General features: G+C 38.3%; 1 protein-coding gene across 8 annotated transcripts in view; it reads right to left on the reverse strand.

Annotated features, from left to right (window-relative positions):
* The window catches only part of FARS2 (phenylalanyl-tRNA synthetase 2, mitochondrial), a 504,609-nt gene that overhangs the window by 378,133 nt on the left and 109,813 nt on the right, over nt 1-16,663 (reverse strand). For 7 of the 8 annotated variants that reach the window (XM_069493082.1, XM_069493080.1, XM_069493079.1 and 4 more), the window contains one exon: nt 2,672-3,304. The exons of the other annotated variant lie outside the window; for it this stretch is intronic. In XM_069493082.1, coding sequence (XP_069349183.1) covers nt 2,672-3,286 — 615 coding nt within the window. In that variant the 5' untranslated portion in view covers nt 3,287-3,304. The remainder of the gene's footprint in view (nt 1-2,671; nt 3,305-16,663) is intronic. 8 annotated transcript variants of the gene reach the window in all.

A 16,663-nucleotide genomic window follows, 5' to 3' on the forward strand; every position in this document is an offset into this window, starting at 1 on the left:
TTTCCTGCCCTTTGTTTTCAACCTCTGGTGTGGTTTTGTTTCAGGTTTCTCTAATTGAAAAATGTCCAATCTGATACTGATTTATTTGGACTTATATCTACACCCTTAATTTGAGGTTTCTATTTATCATACCTTCTTTTCTTTCTTTTTCTTCCCCAACTTCTGTTAAAAAGAGATCTTTTTATACATTCTTACTTTTCTACTCCATCAATGTGGAATGTATAGATTGTATTGCAATCCAGTTTTTTTCAACAAAATCTGAAGTTATTCAGCATTTCTAGCCTTTCCTCACATATGATAAGAACCTTAGTAGATTTTAATTATCTATTGATTGCCCCCTCCAACTTGTTATTGTTGGCCAGAGTTTTTGTTTACCTTTTCAAAACAAAAAAGGGTTTTTTCATAATCAATAGTTAAATGTATATATTATTGTAGTTTATTCATTTCTATGTTTATCATTGTTTCTCTTACCCTATACCTCTGCATTCACTTTTCTACTTGCTGATATATGCCTTATAGTGATTAAAAAATAATTTAAAAGCTTAACAGAAAAACTTTAAAAGATAACATAATTTTTAAAATTACATCTGTAGCATGATTACAACTATCTAAAATATCCTATTCATAGGAGAATAAACTGAAAGAAAAAAAAACATTTTCTTGAGAGTTAAGATTAGGTCAGACTTAGCATCACACTTTAGTTGAGGCCAGGGATTCAGAAAACACTACCTCTCCCCCTGTCCCACACCATTCTTGGAACAAAAGCTCCCCTTGGGTCATAAGCAGGTCCTGTCTACAAAACAGTTCCATGAAATAAGCTGAATACAGTAAAATGGGCAGTGAATTCACAAGACCTAGTCCAGTTTTAGCTGTGCTACCAACTGGTTAAGCAACCTTGGACAAGTCACTAAAACATCCGACACCTGAGATTCCTCATGGTTGAAGTGGAATAATCTACCTCACAAGGTTTTTATTAAGGGGAATAAATGATACCATGAACATAGAAGCACCTTATCATATAAGAAGATTAGATACATAGCTACATGTGTGCATAAATTTTTAATTATAAGGCAGAATATACAATAACATAATGAGATTAGATTAGCCATTTATGCTAACCACTAAACTGTACTGGACCCCAAGCAAATAGGAAACAAGGTAAGGGCTAACTTCCTACCCACTTCCCATGTCCCAATTTCTGTAGCAGCCTTGACTTTCCTTCCCTTAAAATGCTAGGTGCGTCTCACAGCCTTCATTGCCTTTTCCATGGCACGCAGGCTTACAAATCAGTGTGCACATTCCTTTCTTATTCTTTAATGAGGTAAGCTGGGCTCAGCACCTGTCCGCTGCCATGACCTGGATATCACATTACCGGCATCCCGGCTCTTCCTGCACATTAATTTTAAGTGACATTCTATCGCTTGGTCATACTTCCCAGACTTTGAGCTGTCTTTGTTCATCTTGTTTTAGTTTCCTAATAAATCTGTATCCTTATTAATAGTTATCATCTCTAACTTAGGAAATAGTTATTCCAAGAGTAAGAATGCTCATCTAAGCTCCCCTGAGATCCAGCATGGATGGCATTTTTGTGTAAGACTAACCTATTATTGTATTATCATAGCATCACAGGATACTAGCACAACCTAAGGCAAACAGAAGAAAAGAAAATGGGAGGACAATCTTGTTCAGTTGTCTCCTGCTATATGACTTATTTAATACAACAAAACAACAGTTACTTATTAGCCTAAGGATCCTATACTATATGTTTTCATACTAACGAGCCATTTAGCTTGTGTTTGTGGGAGGAAATTTTGTGATAATAATAATTCCTCCTGTTCCACTGAACACGTTTGGAAGAATTGCTAAAGGAGTAAAGTGAAATATTTCCTGTGCCTAGTTTAATGCCATTTGTTTCTGACATAAAAACAGACATGGTTTTAAAAATGTATAAATAAAGGGCAAGTGATGTTGCACATTTTTAGGAAACAGAATCAAGCTTTTAGGGATTTTCATAATTTGCCAAAAAAGATGCACATAATATATCAGATGTAATTATCTAAAAGATGCAAGGACTCAAGTGCTTTTGAGAATGGCCAGAATATCAGATTCCCTGATCAAAAAGGCTCTATGCCTTCAAACATACACTTCAAGAATAGCAGCAATTAAGACATCCCATACCAGCATGCAAAGCAGGGGAAGGTAAGGAAAGAGCTCGGGGACAAGAACATAGTTGACAGTCCAAAGCCAATAAATCGCCAGTCCCCTAAGGTATGTAAGACATTTATTAATCTCTAACAGCATGAAAACATAATTAACTTCTACTAACTGAGAGCTGGAATAAGGTGACCCCAGGTTTCAGTGTTGTCTCTTCAGCCACTAACTATCCATTCATGAGAAGTGACCCAGAGAAAGGCAGGTCAGCTTTGAGAGAAAGGATAAGGACAGACGATTGAAAACAAAAGCCTGCTGATTTCTGCAGTTACTAATAGAACAAATCATCAAAAAACATTGAAGCAGGCCTGTACAAAGGACATCAGTAAAGATGGATTCACCGAAGCAAAATACGTCCAAGCAAGGATGAGTGTGCTCGCTTTACTGAGGTAAACGTTAGTGACCTGGACATGAAATGCCCATGATGTCCTTCAGCTGTGAGAAACGTCTCAAGACTCACCTCGTGCTTGGAGAAGAGCCGGACGGCCTCCAGCTGGTGGAAAACAGGGTAGTGCTGGGAGTCGATCTGGTCGCGCCTGTAGACGTCGCCCACCACCAGGAAGGCGTCCAGCCCTGCATGCAGCAAGTCCCACTGGTGCGCCGACGTGTGCGCCCTCAGCATGTGCGTCCGATTCAGGTAATAGTTGTCCCCCTTCTTCCTACTGGGGTGGTCAGCTGGGATGAGCAGGCTGTCAAAGTTCTGCCAGGTTGTGACCACTGGAGAAAGGTTGTCGTAGACCGAGAACAGCGGGGTCCCAGAGCGGCCCACGTACTGCTTGTAGAAGTGCTCCTTCACCCTCTCCTTGATCAGCCACAGAGGGTGATGCTGCTGGTTGTGCAGATTCCTACCTACCCTTGAGAGGACCTTCCGGGTGAGGTTGGTGTGGTCATCCTGAGGGTAGGACCTGCCCAGCAGCTCCACCGCGTGGCCGGGAGCTCCTTGGGCAGCAGGCTGAGAAGCAGCAGGCCTCGAGCCCCAGGCCTGATGCTGATGGCCTCTGGAGACGTGACTGGCCTTGCTCACCAGGTAGACACATGCACGGGTGACTTGCCTGAGAGCTGAACCAACCATCATAGAAACTTCTCACGGATTCTGGAGAGAGCACACATACAAAGCACAAGTCAAGTTTCACTTTGTGAAACCGAAGTGTGTCCTCTCTGTCTCCCACAAGCTCCTCACTGTCCTGTTGACATACTTGTTTCTCCCACTGCCACCTCCACACAGCTGGAAGATCCAATTAAAGAAAACTGCCCACAGAGGCTTCATGTTTACTGCATTAATTTGAAAGACTCTTGAAAGCCACTTTTAGATTCCTAATCTCTAGTTGTCCTGCCTTTGTCATTTAGATTCTTGGCTTTTTAGAAAATTTCCTTTATCACATTGTCCTGAACTCCTGATACGGAAGAAAACTTTAAATGTGGCAACTTCTATATTCTAGAACCAAAGACTTTAGAGGCATAACCTAAAATACAGGACTTAGTTGGACCCTAGTAGGGCCTCATTAATTAAAGGGAACATGTGATTACATAGAGGCCTCTGAAGGATAATAAAACGGAAGATGTGTTAACTAGCCATCCTTCACACTTCTGCTTTCGTCCTCCTAACTGCAGAGTACTGCTTAGCCTTGACAGGCGCTGACTGCTGGATTACTTCATTAAATCACAGAATGACATTACTAATACCATTTTTAAAACTTTCTGAATAAAATATGCCACTTTAGATGGTGGCTATCTTTAATATTTTAAAAATTAAAAATAGAAAACTTAAGGAAATGTGATACAAAGTGATAGACTATACCAATAGACAGCTGAAACTATTTTTATAAATGCAAACCTTTCCTAGCCTCACATCTGGTCACGTCATTTAAACTTAATAGCACTGTAGCATCCTCTCAATTACATCTTTGTTTTGTAAAATGGCAAATTTCTATAATACTGCACACCCACAACAAACCAGGTGCAGGACTAAACTCACTGGGGAAGGGACAGAGAGTGGACAGACGACAGAGTACTGACCCAGGTTTGTTAAGAAAAATGCCAAGAATTTAATAAGATCCCCAAATTTCACACCTGAAAGTCACCTCAGCTTTCATCTAGTCTAAGTTGTTCATGGCACAGACGAGGTGACCTGGACTCAGGTATAGCTGACCAAGCTCTATGGTAAGGTGGCAAAGAGTTAAAAGACAACACAAAGGATTCCAGACCACTACTACTGTGTCCTCCACACTGCCACAGAAGCCAGTTTTAAATACACTCAGCAATCTCAGTAACGAGTCATTAGATGTCAAATCCTAATGTTCATAAATAATTTAAGTTCACAAACATAAATCACACAAATCTATCTTCTAAAATTTGGAATTTTTATCTATGAGGCTACTTTAAAGCATACAACTGTGTGGTTATTTTACTTCAAGGGCCACACAACCATACCAAGAAAATATGTAACTTCATGAGATTAAGATGCATGAGAAGAGAATTCTACTGCTCCAGGAAACCACAAAAAGCATACCTATTGAGCAGCACAACTCACCTGATTCAAAATTGGAACTGAGAATATCTAGCTCCAAGTTAAACTGTTGTACTTGTATTGTGTGTGACTGCTCGGTAGAAGCCTGTGCATAGCACCTTTGTCTGAGATTGTCAACATGTGAAAAGTTTTCAAAGACACACAGGAACTCTCTGGATTTATTCATTTATAGCATTATTATGTCAGAGCTGCTTCAAAAGGGCTTTTGGCTGAGCTGCAACTGAAATACGTCTTCCCATCTACATTGTTCACTGGCTTGTCACCGCAGTGCCTATGAACTTGAAATATGCATATGCAGCCTTACACATCTTAGCACAAAGTCAAACTGTTAGGTTCTTAGCTAACCAATTCAGCACCCTTGGCAAAACACAAGAAAGCACTTCTTCCTTCCAAAGGCATATGCTGTTATACAAAGTTCACAATCGTTCAGGGAAAGGGGCTTTTGATAAAGCCATTCATGGCTTGCTGACTACACTCTTCCTTCCCGGTTTCCAGCTCCTCAATCATCCGAAGCCACTTCTAGGCTCTGCTCCCACAGATGGGCCCCTTCCTCACGTCCCTTGCTTGTTCTCCTCACTCAATCCCCAGCTTGCCCATGAAAGTTTAATTTTCTTGTCCTCATTTTCTTGTCCTTTGGTCTCTCGGCCCAGTCCGGCTTATATTCTCCACTGTCATTCTCCCCACCCAAAACAGTATTTGTCCTTTCTATTATCATCTATTACAGAGAGAGATTAATGACCAGGGGAGCTTTCCCACTTGTACCTGAGAAGTGAATTCCTTTCCTTCTGCCTCTGTCAAATTTCACTATAAGAAACATTTCATCTGGAAACATATAGAAGACATATGTCTATTGGTACAGTGCTCTTCCATTTTATCCTTTCACCAACTCTGTGAGGTAAGTATTATTCTTACCATTTTATTGAAAAGGAAAATAAAGCTCAAACAGATCATGTAACTTGCACAAATTCATATGCTTAGCCATTAGGTAAAGTGCAGAACCCTGAGTAAGTACAGCTGACCCTGGAACAACACGGGTTTGAACAGTGTGGGTCTACTTATATGCAGATTTTTTTTCAATAAAACTTACCCCGAGTGTGCCTGCCTCTCCTGCCTCTCCTTCTACCTCCTTCGCCTCTGCCACCTCTGCCACCACGGAGACGGCAAAACCAACCCCTCCTCTCCTCCTCCTCCTCCTCCTGAGCCTACGCAATGTGAAGACAATGAAGATGAAGGCCTTTATGAAGATCCACTTCCACTTAATGAATAGTAGATATATTTTCCTCCCTTACGATTTTAATAACATTTTCTTTTCTCTAGTTTATTATAAGGATACAGGATATAATACATATAATGTATAAGATATGTTGATCAACTGTTTATGTTATCAATAAGGCTTCCAGTCAAACTAGTTAAATTTGGGGGGAGCCAAAAGTTATATATGAATTTTTAACTGAGTGGGGGTTCAGCACCAAACCTCCAAGTTGTTCAAGGCTCAACTGTATTTCTCAAAGGCCCAAGACTGTTAAATTCAAATTATATTTCTTCACCCACCTCCCTTAACTTCTATTTTATCTGAATAATTTAGATTATACATCAATGCATTTTAAACACATAAACAAATGTATCAATAAATAAAATAAAACACATTAGATGGTGAAAATGAAATAAATATTTAACAAAAGACTCAAGGACCAAATCTGTCCATGGCCTGTTTTTATAAATAAGGTTTTTTGGGACACAGTAATAATCATTTGCTTACTTACCATTTGTTGTGGCTTTCTCACTACAAAGGCAGGACTGACTAGTCCACAGAGATTATATGGCCCAAAAAGCCTAAAATACTTACTATCTAGTCCTTTATGGGAAAAGTTTGCTGAGCCCTGTTTTAGTTTAACTCACTGAAAAGTTCTTCCATATTATTAATAAAATTATCCTTGTTACAAATATATGTAGACTGTAGAGCCACACAAAGTGGCAAAAGTACAGATATGGATATGAAGTATGTTGGCATTGGTATAAAACCGACAATGAGACCAACTGTGAGATGAATCAATATAATATTAATATAATGGGCAACAGGACAGACTTTGCAGAGGCAGCCATATGGGTTTGATCCTAAGTCAACCTCTTAGGAACTGTATATCATCCTTGGATGCATTATTTGACTTTTCTGGACCTAAAGTTTCTCATCTGTAAAATAGAGACAACAATACCTATCTCGTAGTGAAAAGGTTAAACTAGATACTGTTCGTAAGATACTTGACTCTCTTAACTATGTAAGAGATAAGATGAATTAAGAGTTGAAAGTGACCCAGAGATTTCCAGAGACCAGATAACAGAGAAAATAAAGTCATTCACTGAGACAGGGAACTCAGAATGGATGTCTGTTTGTTTGTTCAGATGATTTTCTCTGTGTTTGTGGTTGCAGAAAGAAACAGCTTTGGACATAAGGAAGTTAGTATGGATGAGCTAGCCCTGTTATAATTTCTATGAGGAAGTTCAAGGTATGGTTTGGAAATGAGGTAAGAGATTAGTTCTAGAAAGGTAGACCTTGGAAGTAATTTGTATAGAGGTATGAGTTAATGTCACACGGGTATATAAGAATGCATGGTAGGATGAGCGAAAAAAATAGAAATAGGCAAAAGACAAAGCACTTGGAAATTATCATATTTCAGGGCAGGGTATATAAAGAGTGAGACAGAGGAGAACTGAAGGGCACAGTATCACAGATATCAGGGGAAGAGATTGTAGGAAATCAAGGCCTTTTGTGAAATTAAATACCATTCTATGTACAATGCTTAGCAAGCCATATTATTACTATTTGCTATTGTCTGTCACCCTGTTAGACTTTGTGGTCCTTGAGAGCAGAACACATACACACACACACACTCTCTTATATTAATCTTTGTATACTCAGAGCCTAGCATTATATTTTCACTAGGTAGAAAAGGAGAGAAGAAGAGAAAAAGAAAGAAAGGGAAAAGGATGGAAGAAAATTGGTCAGCAAGGTCTAACAAGACAAAAAGGGCAGCATTTTTGGTAAGGGCAGCTAAAGTAAAGAATCATTTAAACAATCAACTGAGCAAAGAGACAACCTATGAAATGTGAGAAAATATTTGTGAGCCATACATCTGATAAGGGGTTAATATCCAAAAATATAAGGAACTCAGCTCAAAAAAAAAAAAAAAAACAATTAAAAATGGGCCAAGGATCTATATAGACAGTTCTCAAAAGAAGACAAGACATATAAATGGCCACAGGTATATGAAAAAATCCTCAAATCACTAGTCATCAGAGAAATGCAAATCAAAGCCACAGTGAGATATCACTTCACCCCTGTTAGAATGGCTACTACTAGAGAAATAATAACAAATGCTGGCCCAGATTTAGAGAAAGGGGAACTCTTATGCACTGTTGGTGGGAATGCAAATTAGTACAACCATTATGAAACAATATAGAGTTTCCTCAAAAAACTAAATATAGAACTACCATAGGATCCAGTTAATCCCCCTCTGGGTATATGTACAAAGGAAAGGAAAGCAGCATGTCAAAGAGCCGTCTGCACCCCCATGTTCACTGCAGCACTGTTCACAACAGCCAAGATGTGGAATCAACCTAAGTGTCCATCAGTGCATGAGCGGATAAGGATAATGTGGTGTATGTATACAATGGAATATTATTCAGCCTTTAAAAAGACAATCCTATCGTTTGAGACAACATGGATGAACCCAGGGGACATGCTATTAAGTGAAAAAGCCAGGCACAGAAAGACAAATACTGCTTGATCTCACTTATAGGTGGAATCGAAAAAAGTTGAACTCATTGAAACTGACAGTAGAACAGTGGCTACCAGGGATTTGTAGGGAGGGGGGTTGGGAAGATGTTGTTCAAAGGATACAAAATTTCAGTTAGATAGGAGGAGTAAGTTCAAAAGATCTATTGTACAACATGGTGACCTCACGAGCAGCCACAAGGGAGAACATTAGTTGGTGGCCAGTCATCCAGGAGCAACCCAACAGCAGACAGCAGTCACTAAAAGACTTCCTAGATAGACTCAAAGGACATAGATTTAAAAGACAAAATAAAACAAAACAAAAAACTAATATATATTCTGCAAGGAGTCCGGGGAAGTCACCAACCATGGGTGCTGGTGGCTGTGAGGTAAGTTCATTGATCTGAACCCTGCTTAGTTCCAGGAGTTGATCTGTCCTTCTTGGATCAATCTATCCTCCCTGGCCCACCCTCGTCGTAGTCAATTTAAACCAGCCCTTGGCTCTCAGGGCCTTCTTAACTGGATTTTAGGCCCACCTTCAGATCCACGAATCATCTGAAGTCAGTGTTTCTCATAGGAACAAATAGTGCAGCTGGCAATTGTGTTACTTCTTCTGATCAAGTTAATGTTGCTATTTTTGGAAAAATAGTCCCAATAACAAAAGCGTTTTACATTTTACAAAATATTTTCACATGCATTTTATTATTGATTCCTACAATACCTCCTGAGGTACACACATTTATTCATAATTCACAAAGAAATGTTGGTTCCTAAGTGGCATAACTCAGCTCCTACAGATAAAAACTATGGACCTCAAATCTTTGTCTCCTCGCTTTAAAATCTTGTGTTCTTTCCATGCTGCTTTAAGCTCCCCAGTAAAAGAAATAAGAAATGGTCAAAAAAGGCACAAAAACAAAAGTGTAAATAAGACTATCAATAATTACTGGAAAAATGTTTTAGTCCTATAAAATAAGTACTAAAATGTCATGCATTAACTATTTAAGGAACTTCATGTACTTTTCACTGAATCATGACTTTAAAATAATATACTAGATATAGTTGACATTACTAAAACATATGTTTTACCTTTTTACCTTAGAATGTACAAAGACATTTTGAGATACTTAGAATGAGCCAAGACTCTGTTAAAAAGACTATTCTGGTAAGTTTGTGCTGACTTTTTTTTTCTTGATAAATTTCCCCATAAAAGTCAGAAGGAAGCAAAATCATACTACTGGCCTTAGACTAAGTGCCTGAGAGTCCTATAAAAAACTGCTTACTATTGTTGATGACAGCAATGAAGATGGGGTGGTATTTCTCCCACTATAAAGTACAGGCTAATTCACTCCATCATCCAATTTATGCAGACACATAGTATTTGAGGCTACTCTGACCAAATAAAGATCACAGGACATAAAATATTATTATGACTCTGTAAATGATATTTAACTTATAGCAATTACATAACCTCACATTAATAGAAAAAGACAAATTATAAATAATTAACCCAAACTTAAAAAGAAATGCAAAATCCAAGTAGAACCTGCCCTTTCTTATATTCTTGGATATTGGTGGCTATATGAATTACCTAAGACCACCAGAGCCCTTTCTCTCTTACTTTCCGGTCCTCTAGCTACATAATGTGGGCCATTAGAAAACAGATTTCTGACTCCATGTTCAGGTACCATGAGTAACTCTGCCGTACCACCCAATCCCCCTTCAGGAATGAAAGACTCGTCCATGTGGTCAGTGAGAATGCTGCAGGAGATGCCCCTCACGTCTTTTTTGAGAATAGACACACCTGAAGAAAATTGTCTTACCCCAAGTAACACACCCTTCAGGGGCAGCCACAACTATGGATGCAGAGTTACAACTCAGGACAGCCTGGCCCATGGGCCCTGCCAGCAACAGCTCTCCGTGAAGTTGGCTGCGATCTTCTTTGGTACTTCACTGAAGCTCAACCTTTCCCTCTGCCCAATCCTTCTCCCCCTTTGCCCAGAGATGCTGATGCCAAGATCAACACCACAAACTAAGTGACCTGCATGCTAACCTTTGTCTCAGAATCTGCTTCCTGGCAAAGTCGACTTGAGTTCCTCCTAAAATAGAAGTACAATATACTCCTCAACTTTATTCTGACACTCTTTTTCCTACTAATCAGAATGATTATTTTTTGTGTGGCCAATGGATGTAACATAAAATTTGCTATTTTAACCTTTTTTTTTTTTTTTTTTTGAGACAGAGTCTCACTCTGTTGCCCCGGCTAGAGTGCTGTGGCGTCAGCCTAGCTCACAGCAACCTCAAAGTCCTGGACTCAAGCAATCCTTCTGCCTCAGCCTCTCAAGTAGCTGGGACTATAGGTATGCGCCACCATTCCTGGCTAATTTTTTCTATATATTTTTAGTTGTCCAGCTAATTTCTTTCTATTTTTTTTTTAGTAGAGACGGGGTCTCGCCCTTGTTCAGGCTGGTCTCAAACTCCCGAGCTCAAACGATCTGCCCGCCTGGGCCTCCCAGAGTGCTAGTATTACAGGCGTGACCCACCACACCTGGCCCCATTTTAACCATTTTTAAGTGTACCATTCAGTGGCACTAAGTACATTCACTCTGTTGCACAACCATCACCACCATCCATCTCTAGGACTTTTTCATCATCCCAAACTGAAGCTCTGTACAGTGATTACTTTTAAAGCAAAATTACATGGTGAACTTATTACCTTTTAACATTGTGAAATTTTTAGGTAAGTGAGGTTAATGTTCATTTCCTTCAAGTGTCAAAAGCACTATACTTAGGACAGAACAGAGGACAGAAAAAGGTTTTCCTAAAAAACTGACGTTGGAACTAAATGGCAGGAAGAGGAAGTGCTAACATACCTTAAGTGATACACTTCAAGCAGATACTGGATCACCTTTTCCAATCTATTTTGTGCCAAGTAGTATTCTTATTTAATAAGCCTGAGCTTACTCTAACCAAAAAACAATGGTCTAAGCTGTCCAATAGAACTTTCTGCAACAATAGAAATGTCACGTATCTGTACTGTCCAATATGGTGGACACCAGCCAGCCACATGTGTCTATTGAGTCAAATGTGACATTTGAAATGTGGCCAGTGCAATTGAGGAACTTAATTTTTAGTTTTATTTAATTTTACTTAATTTTAATTTAAATAGTCATATGTGACTAGTGGCCGCCATGTTAGACAGGACAGATCTAGACCCTCATATAAGAAAAATGGGAATTGTATACCCAAAACAATCAAGCTGACTCCTGAGATTGTGCTTGAATATACAAACTAGCTTCTAACATAGTATGTTAGATTTCAGCTTTTATATAAAGGAGTCTTCAGAACAATAAACAAAACTAAAGAACTAGAAAGCACCCCCCCCAAAGTCATTTATTCAAAAGCTCATGTTTTATAGAAAAGGAAATCAAGTCATAAGTTAACTGTTATTCCCAAGGATATGTAGCAAAGGAAGGTCAGAAGTGACAACTGATCCCAGATAAATGTTTTTTCTGTTTCAACTTATTACCATCCATTCTTGCTGACTCTGCCACTCAGCAGAGAAACCTCAGTTTTGTCACCTTCAAACCAGTAAGAGGACCCCACTGGGCCACTGTGAGGACTTGATGAGTTAGTAGATACAAATCCCTAGAGTATCACTGGGCACATAGTAGACACACCATAAATGACAGCTACAATTGCTACTACTTAACTTGACTAAATACATTGGGCATCTACTCCCTAGACAAAGCAAACAACAAAGCTTATGACAGCAAGATTAGTAGAAAGACAAGCCATACTACCCATCCATCATGGAGGAGATGCTCCTACCTCGTCCACAGTGACGTAAGCAGTGTTTTCATAACTTCCGCACTTTCGCCACGTCAGTGGGTTTTTACAGCATCATTAATACCACTCTCCTGAGCCTCAGCCTCCACCCTTTTGACCACTCTTTGCATCCACTGCACAGCGATCTGTGTGATGCAGTGGGAAGGGCACAGGCACTGGAGTCCAACAGGCCTGAGTCAACAGGCCCCCTCTCACCTATTATAAGCTCTGTGACTCTGTAAATTGCTTACTGTTTCTCTGGAACTTTCCCTACATTTCTCAACATGAAAATAACATACTTTGCATTGGTAGTAAGAGCATTAAATAACAATGAATGTAAAAAACATAACACAGTATCTTGAAGGAACATAATAGGTACTCAAAAATGATAGCTATTATTATTATCTACCATTACTGTTGGGATTCAGCTGCCTAGCATGCCCAAACAGTGGGCGCCGTGGTCAAGTCCACTTCTCTATTAGACTGCTTTAAGTAGGAACATTAAAAAAGGTATCTGAAGGACCTGTTATATGGTCCTGGATTAGCCGTGGATTCTTTTGGTTGTTTTGGTTTTTGGCCACATTGAAAATGCTGTAAACTTTCTTTACCAACATAAATTGAATAAAACACTGAATAAATGTTTGTTTTTTATAATGAATGAATTTTATAATAGTTTCAGCAGTCCTTTCAACCTCCCTCATTCTTGTGTGTAAAGGAAAAACTAAGTAGTACATGAATTCCACTAGACTGATGACTTCTCTAAAGCGTCATTAGCTTACTGAAAAGGGCCAACAGTCACCATCTTACAAAAGTGATCAAGCACATTCCATGACCTCCGGATGCAGTACTTAAACAGTTTCTATTAAGAAAAATGAAGCTTGGTTCAGTCAACAAACAGTTAAACATTTTACTCTACTAAATAATGGTGCGGTAATGGCCAGCTTCCATTAACTTTTATTCATAAAAGGGCAAGTAAAGAGTATGTTTTTGTTCCTGCTGACTCGTATGAATACAAAGAAAATGTCTATAAGCAGGCGTTTTCCTCTATTACTTATAAGAGTGTTATTGGCGCAACCTTCCTAGAAAGTAATTCAGCACTACCAAGAGACTTAAAACTGTTCATACCCTTTGACAGGGTAATTACCCTTCTAGGGATTTATCACAAGGAGATAATGAAAGTGAAGATAGAAGTTAAACACAAAGAAGTTTCATTACAGTATTATTTATAATAGAAAAAAATTACAAACAACATAAATGTCCAACAAGGGAATGATTAAGCAAATTATAGGAGAATCATACAATAAAATATTATGTAGTCATTAAATATAACGGCTGCAAAGATTTTTTAATGACATAACTATATAAAGTGACAAATAGGATATAAAATTGTATGTATATGATCTTAACTATATAAATATACACCTACCTATAAATGCATGCACACTATATTTGGAAACCCCGGGAAGAACTAACCAAAATATTTAATAGTGATTATCCCTGGTATTTACTTTCTATTTTCTATTAGGTTGGTGCAAAAGTAATTGCAGTTTTAGCATTGTTGAAATTTGCCATTCTATACAGAAATACATTCTTCAATAAATGAGGTTATGTTATACATCATTTTAATGCACATTTCTCGCTTTTTTTGGTAATAACTTATTACTTGCTGCTGAATTTATATTTATTTTAGACTATGGAAATGATGTTAGACAAAAAGCAAACTGGAGCAATTTTCTTATTTGAGTTCAAAATAGGTCATAAAGCAACAGAGACAACTCGCAACACCACATTTGGCCCAGGAACTGCTAACGAGAACGCACAGTGCAGTGGTGGTTCAAGAAGTTTTGCAAAGGAGATAAGAGCCTTGAAGATGAGGAGCGCAGTGGCGGCCATCCGAAGTTGACAAAGACCAACAGAGAGCAATCATAAGAGCTGATCCTCTTAAAACTATACGAGAAGTTGCCAAAGAACTCAACATCGCCCATTCTACAGTTGTTTGTCTTCTGAAGCAAACTGGAAAGATGAAAAACCTCCATAAGTGGGTGCCTCATGAGCGACCCGAAAAATCAAAAAAATCATCATTTTGAAGCATCGTCTTCTTTTCTTGTACACAACAACGAACCATTTCTCGATCGGATTGTGACATGTGACTTAAAGTGGATTTTATGCAACAACCAGCAATGACCAGCTCAGTGGCTGAACCAAGAAGAAGCTCCAAAGCACTTTCCAAAGCCAAACCTGCACCAGAAAAAGGCCATGGTCACTGTTTGGTGGTCTGCTACCAGTCTGATCCACTCCAGCTTTCTGAGTCCCGGCGAAACCATTGCATCTGAGAAGTCTGCTCAGCAAATCGATGAGATACACTGAAAACTGCAAGGCCTGCAGCCGGCGTTGGTCAACAGAAAGGGCCCAATTCTCCTCCACGTCCGACTACATGTCGCACAACCAATCTATCAAAAGTTGAATGAATTGGGCTACAAAGTTTTGCCTCATCTGCCATATTCACCTGACCTCTGGCCAACCCACTACCACTTCTTCAAGCATCTCAACAACTTTTTGCAGGGAAAACGCTTCCACAACCAGCAGAATGCAGAAAATGCTTTCCAAGAGTTTCTCGAATCCCAAAACACAAATTTTTACATTACAGGAATAAACAAACTTATTTCTTGTTGGCAAAAATGTGTTGATTGTAATGGTTCCTATTTTGCTTAATAAAAATGTGTCTGGGCCTAGTTATAATGATTTAAAAGTCATGGTCCAAAGCTGCAATTACTTTTGTACCAACATAATTATTTTTATATTTATAAATTTTCTAAATAGACATTTATTATATTTTGAACTTTTCATTTTGAAATACTTGAATTATTATAAGAAAAGGTTATTTTAAAACTGTCAAGTTGGGCTCTAGACATTTTAATGACCTGTATTAAATCCACTTATAATTATATCAAGAATAAATACCAATGTAAATATAACTTTGCCAAAGGTAGTTTAATTAATTGTGTTCAATGACCAGCTAAACAATTGTTTTTTATAACAATGTGGATAGAATGCCTGGCATACAAAAAAAACTTATTTGCCTATCCAACTTTTTTTCCTAGCTGTAAATCAACTGTCATGAGCACGATGGCAATCACTCAATACTATTTGTCCAAGACATTTAGATTGTCTAGGAAATTGACAATACCTGATTCTATACCAAATAGTTATTTCTCAATTATACCCATAAAAGAAGTCTTTAATATACGTTAAAGCTAAGATGTTATATTACATTTTAGTAAGAATAAAATATTTCTTATTTCTAAGGAAAATATTCATTAAAACTTAGTTCAAACTAAGCTAATACCAATGCTATACATGCAGCTTATTATATGGGATTGCTCCAGGATCTTAGAGAAGTGGGTACATCGATGTTACTATCATCATGGTCATCATTTCAAGTGATAGACCAGGCCTATGACAGATGGCTTATTCCAGTCTCCTGTCTCTTTAACATGAGTTTCTGTCCAAGCAGTTGCTTCTGAATTGAGTAATCTCTTGCTTATTGTTATCACTACACATTATTCAAAGGCCAGTAATTAACTGATGACACATTTTTCACTGTGTAGTTTATGGGGACTTTTCACCTGTGTTCATGATGTGACCACCATCATTATTGCTACTCTCCTCATGCTTATGTGAATTTAATACCATTCCAGCAATTTCTCCATCATTCAAAAACGTACAAGAGTTACATCATTATAAAGTTCAGCATTTCCTCAACCTAGTTACTATTCTGGCTGACTGACTTTTGGTATAAGAACAGAAGTGTGATATTATCTTTTCATTGGTGACATGAAACCCTTCAATATCTTCTCTGCAGGTCCATGTTCAAACTTTACTGTAGCCCACAGTCAGTGTCAAGCATTTGTTAATACTGATTTATCATCCTCATTTCAAGCATTAGCAACTACATAAATAGCATTTTTAAGGCTGAATTCTCTCCAAAGGTCTTGGAACCCTGGCAGTCTGTTAACTACAGCAAGCATACAGTTTAGTTTTCTAAATGCAGACTTGTTCTTCAGGGGACAAAAAATTCTTTGGTCACCAGGCTTTATTACAGGGGTCACACTGTGGAGAAACTGAATGCCAAAAACATTACTTTTCACAAGAAGTTGAAAAGGAGGTTTTCTAGAGCAGTTATACAGGAACAATAAATTTTACTTTCCTCCTAGTCCAGTTTTTCTTTAGTGAGCTTGTGTTACTAGCACAAAGTAACACTGAACTCATCAGAAAATATTTCTATGGCTACCTACACTTTCTTATATAAATAAGAAAGCAATTCATCA

This window comes from Eulemur rufifrons, chromosome 18 (genome assembly GCF_041146395.1).
Source record: "Eulemur rufifrons isolate Redbay chromosome 18, OSU_ERuf_1, whole genome shotgun sequence".
NCBI classification, from domain to species: domain Eukaryota; kingdom Metazoa; phylum Chordata; class Mammalia; order Primates; family Lemuridae; genus Eulemur; species Eulemur rufifrons.